Source organism: Juglans regia, chromosome 10, assembly GCF_001411555.2.
Source record: "Juglans regia cultivar Chandler chromosome 10, Walnut 2.0, whole genome shotgun sequence".
In the NCBI taxonomy this organism is placed as follows: Eukaryota; Viridiplantae; Streptophyta; class Magnoliopsida; order Fagales; family Juglandaceae; genus Juglans; species Juglans regia.
The window spans coordinates 12,371,565-12,377,457 of record NC_049910.1 but is presented as its reverse complement, the minus strand read 5'-3'; the positions used below and the strand labels follow the sequence as shown (position 1 = coordinate 12,377,457).

The 5,893-nt window shown below is 38.9% G+C and overlaps 1 protein-coding gene across 1 annotated transcript; it reads right to left on the bottom strand.

Annotated features, from left to right (window-relative positions):
• Positions 1-1,617: 1,617 nt before the first annotated feature.
• On the bottom strand, positions 1,618-2,415 carry LOC109011657. The gene has a single exon (XM_018992946.1). It carries the CDS (start codon positions 2,413-2,415, stop codon positions 1,618-1,620), a length of 798 nt encoding a protein of 265 aa, XP_018848491.1.
• Positions 2,416-5,893: the final 3,478 nt, after the last annotated feature.

Genomic DNA, 5,893 nt, shown 5'->3' with positions numbered 1-5,893 from the left:
TCCCCTCAAGTTCTTTACAAAAGCCCTTTGGAGTCTTGAAACAGCTCATTGTATAAGTGGATATAGCCTGCACTACAGCCTTAATCAACACCTCACGACCAAATTGTGACAATAACTTTTCTTTCCAACCTTATAACTTTGCCCAAACTCTATCCTTAATAGCTTTAAAAGTTTGGAAACGTGATTTTCCCACAAAGGAAGGTAGACCAAGATATTTAGCATGGTGCTAAATATCTTGAACACCCCACACACTTTTAATAGCATCTATAACTTTTGGCTCTGTGTTACGACGAAAAATGAAGTTATGTTTTACCCATATTTAGCTGTTGTCTCGATGCCACACCATAACGACATACCAATTTTCTTATATGCTGATTTTCTGAAATAGATGCTTGGTAGAAAATGTTACTATCGTCCGCAAAGAATAAATGACTGATCCGGGGAGCATTATGACACACACTAATACCTCTCATCTGGTGCTGCTCTTCAGCTTGCTTCAATAACAAAGATAGAGCCTCAACACATAAAACAAATAAATAGGGAGAGTGAGGACACCCATGACGAAGACCATGGGTGGGGTTAATGGGTTGAGTGGCAATCCCATTAACAAAAACTTTGTATGAAACTGAAGTGATGCACATCATTATTAAGCTTATGTATTGAGAATTAAACCCCATACGCAACATTAGTTATTCTAAAAAAACCCATTCTACCCTATCATAGGCTTTCTCATGTCCAACTTAATAGACATACAACCCTTCCCCCCACGTTTCCTCCTTCTAATAGCATCCACAGTTTCAAAAGCCACTAGAACATTATCTGTAATCAGCCTTCTAGGAACAAAAGCTGATTGGTTTTCAGAAATAACTCCAGGTAAAACTAATGTCAACCTATTAGCTAAAACACTTGCGATAACCTTATACACCACATTACATAAGCTAATGGGTCGATAGTCCTTCAAATACTCAGGCTGCTTGCTCATTGGAATCAGCACAATATTTGTAAGATTTAAATCAGGAGGCATAACACTCGACACCAACACTTGTAAAACAAAGTTTATAACAGTGTCACCCACCAAATGCCAATACTTTTGGAAAAACAAGGGAGGCATACCATCCGGCCACAGAGCTTTCAATGGTTGCATTTGAAACAAAGCTGCCCTTATCTCTACTGTCGTGAACACACGCACTAGATCACCATTCATAGAGTCAGAAATGCTAGGCTGAATAGGCTGTAATACTGCATCAAAATCAGAAGGATTAGTGGTACAAAACAAGTTTGAAAAATAGTCATGTATCATTGGAAGCATCTCAGATCCTTCATGCATAACACCCACATCATCCCTTAGCCCAGTGATAAAATTACGATGTTGCCTTTGAGAAGCCTTAAAATGGAAGAACTTAGTGTTTTGATCCCCATCTACCAACCATTGCACACGGGACCTTTGCTTCCACATTAATTCTTCCTTTTCGAAAAGATAATTAATGTCATTTTTAACACAACGTATCTCATGCATTGGGTAAGAGGGTTAAGATACATTCTGTAATTGATGTAGTTGCCGCTTCTTTATAGCCAATTTATGTCTAACATTACCAAAATATTCCTTACTCCATACTCTCAAGCATTAGCAATAGCTTCCTCACAACCCCTATCTCCCACCCACAAGGATTCAAACTTAAACAAAGGAGGCTTCCTGAAAACATTTTGCACAAATGCATCCGTACTCAAAACCAAACAACTATGGTCTGAGACTGAAGTATTACGGTTGCAAACTCTACAGGTGGGGAATAAGTCAAGCCATTCCACATTACTAACAAATCTATCCAACCTTTCATGAACAAGAGCAGACCCCTCACTAAAATTACTCCATGTATGCAAGGACCCTACGGCATCTATGCTACGTAATTGACAATAATCTAGAGCATCTCGAAAACCCCTCATCTGACTAGCAGGTCTCTCTCTACCCCCCAATTTCTCAGAGTTTTCCAAGATTTCTTCAAAATCACCACAGCATAACCATGGTCCATCCAATTGATCTTTCAATAAATGAAGCAAAGCCCAAGTATCTCTTCTAAGATTTATCTCTGGATGCCTATAAATTGTAGACAAACGCCAAGAAACTCCAGAAATTGGGTCCGAAGCAACCACATCAAAATGGAACTGAGAATAAGATTTTAAGACTAGACTTACCTCCTGTCGCCAGAAAAGGCATAATCCACCAGAACGACCAATGCTACCCACCGTTAAAAAGCAAGGAAACCCCAACTGCACCTTAAGGATTTCCATACGAGAATAGACAGAACGTGTCTCCATAACGAAGACAATATTAGGATCTTCCCTCCAAACAAGATCTCGAAGGGCTCGAACTTCCCGAGGGTTCCCAAGCCCTCGGGAGTTCCAGCTCATAATTTTCATAGTTGTCAGCGGGGCTAAAACTCAGCCTCTGCCGATGCGATTCGGACATCCACCAGTGAATCATCTTCCCCTGATTTTTGCTTCTTCGATTGAATCAAAGCATCCGAACCTCCTAAAGGCTTCTCATTCAACTGTCACTTTGAAGGAGTCAAAGGAAATCGAGACGATCGTGCACGGCAGGCACGATTCGCCCTTGATGTTCGCTGTGTATCCTTACGGAAAGAAGAAAATGCTAGTCTTGAGTGATGTTATTGCAAGTGCACATAAGGCAAAGGAGTTAAAAAAGATTTGGGCCCCAGGCCCATTCTAGGCCTATCAACTTTCACAGCCGTTAATTGATTAACTGCCCCCTAAGCAGTTGTACACAACAAGTCTTTGCCTAGAACCTTCAACGGTTGGGATGAAGAGTTAGTAACTACCATCTGATCTTTCATTGGCAAATTGCTCCGATCATCATCTACAGGAGAAGAGTTTCCTGTACTTCCTTCAGTAGATGATCCCAAGTGACTATGTGCTCTCACAGGAGCACTCCCCACCCTCAGCCATGGACCATAAGGAAACTCAGTGTCTCCAACATCACCTCTAATATTAATCCATTGCAGGCCATCACGCTCTCCATGTCCCAGTACCCCACAATAATAACAGAATTGTGGCAATCTTTCAAACATAAAACGGACCCATACATAATCTGAATTACGGCAAAGGTTGACTTATGTCCATGGATATGCACACACGAACAAATTCCCCCCAACCAGGCCTTGTCTCAATAAGATCAACATCTTCAACATCACCCAGAGTTCATGCTATTTTCCGAATTGCCCGTGCATTCATCCCATCCAAAGGTAGATCATAAATTCGAACCCAAAAAGAAGCAAATAACATAGGTACTTTTGAAATTTGTAGAGACCCATCATAATCAATGCAAATTACCAGACTATTTCCAGAAGTCCAAGGTCCGTTAGATAATATTCTCTCTTTTTCACCTTTGGTAGAGCAAGCTGCCGAAAAAAGATTTTCCCCCATATCATAAATCTGAAAGCCTCCTAAAGGATGCCATAAATTTTTCATCATCCTTTTGAGCGCCTCCTTATTATAAAACTTCACAGTCAAAAGTTTAAACAAGAAGCACTTCGTAGTGTCAAAAGCTTTATTCAACTCCGTAAAATAGACAAATGTACAGTAAATTTCTCTACTTCAGATAATGAAAGGGAACCCCAACGGTCCGCAAGATCATCCGTCATTGCAAAAAGTCACAATTACACAAACAGAAATAGCAATAAGAGTGAAAAACACACGCCCAAATGTAGGGGGAGAAAACCTTGCACTTACGACAAGAGAGAGAGAGAAAAGCCAAACCATCTAAAACTGACCCGGAAAAATTATTATTCTCACGAGTTACGAAGGAGGAAGGTGAGGGCCCATATAGAACGTCGTGCAATATTTCTAATTGGATACAAATATTGAACAAAACAATTTCGACACGTAACCGTGTCTATATCGTTGTGTATAAAAAATCATTTCTCCTTGAAGACAACTTCAATTCAAGTTGGCAGGAAACAAACAAAATAAAAAATAATAATGAAAAGACGATGTGGTCCGAGCTTTTCTGTGTTCGATCTGTCCACTCACTCGCATGTTCCACCCGTTAACATGTGGTCCGAGCTTTTGGAAAATCACTAGTACTCACTACTCATGTTGACAAAACCCTTCCACGCTAGGCTGTTCTAGACGATATGGTTTCGTGACTTAAATCGGTCTGAAGAATATTCAAGGGATTAATTATTTTGACAGGCTCAGTAATGTAGTACCACATGCGACATATCCACCTCCCAGCCTGACATGACTCTGCCGCAGACGCAACAGATCATAGCCATCAAGGCAATTACGAATTCACCTATATATTAGATAACACAACAATGCAGGTTTTTCCACTGAAACTGCGTGCCTTGATATCTACTCATCCTCCATGGCGAGCCTCATCTCTCTCCCTTTATATGAAAAAACACCTCTTAAAAACACAGTGCAAAGAACCTTGGATATCATAATCTTTTTCCTACTCCTTTCTCTCCTTACTTATCGTCTCCTCCACCTCAAAAACCATGGGCCCACTTGGCTCCTTGCCTTCCTCTGTGAGTCATGGTTCACCTTCGTTTGGTCTCTAGTCCTCAACCTAAAATGGAATCCTGTGATATTCAAAACTTACCCGGACCATCTTTTGCAAAGGTAACATCATCTATATATACCGTTCTAGCTATCTTCTGTAGATGATGTTTTTGCTGCATAATTTGTTGGAATATATATTTATATATATGCACAAGATCTATCGAACAAATGATAATAAGAGTGAAGGATTGATAATAGAAAATTCCAAATAATTTCTAAGAAATATTGTGACAATTATCTTTGATTATGCCTCATTTTATTGAATATAACTTTGATAATGACGGTATTCTTGATAGGGAAACTGATGAGCTTCCCTCAGTGGACATGTTTGTGACAACTGCGGACCCTGTGCTAGAACCTCCTATCATCACTGTAAACACAGTGCTCTCTTTGTTGGCAGTAGATTACCCACCTCAGAAGCTTGCTTGCTATGTATCGGATGATGGTTGTTCTCCTCTTACCTACTATTCCCTTGTCGAGGCCTCAAAGTTTGCCAAACTTTGGGTACCTTTTTGTAAGAAGTATGATATATATTCAAGTTAGAGCTCCTTTTAGATACTTTTCCAATGATACTATTATAACGTTCAGAGATAGCACAAAGGAGTTCCAACAGGAATGGAAAAGGATGAAGGTAATAATAATTCATTAATGCTTGTCAGAGTTAGAATATGTCTAACTTAATTTCCTTCCATAAATTAATCATAAATTTAATGTCTTAAAAAAGCCTTTTTGTCTTCGTCTCATGTAGAATGAGTATGAGCAGCTTTCCAACAAAATCGAGGTGGCGGTCAAAAACTCTGTTCGACCATGTGATTTTACAGGGGATTTTGCAGAATTCTCAAATTTACAACGCAAAAACCATCCAACTATTATTAAGGTAAATTTTAAACTTTTCATTTGGCTGCAGGGACATATACCAATTTATGATGGAATCCGACAAACTTATAATTGTCTTGGTTATTCACGAATCATGGCTGCATTTGAAAAAATTCATGGTCTAACTAATATCATAAAACTGCCAAAAATCTTGTCTATAGATAATGTCACTTGGGTACACACATAGCTCGCATGTAAATTCGGATGATAAACTAAAGGAAAAGCCCCACAAACTAGATTTACAGCTTCTGTAGCCACCCATCAATTGTTTTTTTTGTTTTTTTTTTTGCACGTTTTTATTTTGTTATCAAGAGTAATTATCTCAAACTTTTGTGGTGATGCAAACTTGGGAGGTAATTTGACATCTTTTTATATTTCTTTTTATGCTTTCATTAAGAAGTAATATAATTATTATATATGCTATTTTCATTATAAATAT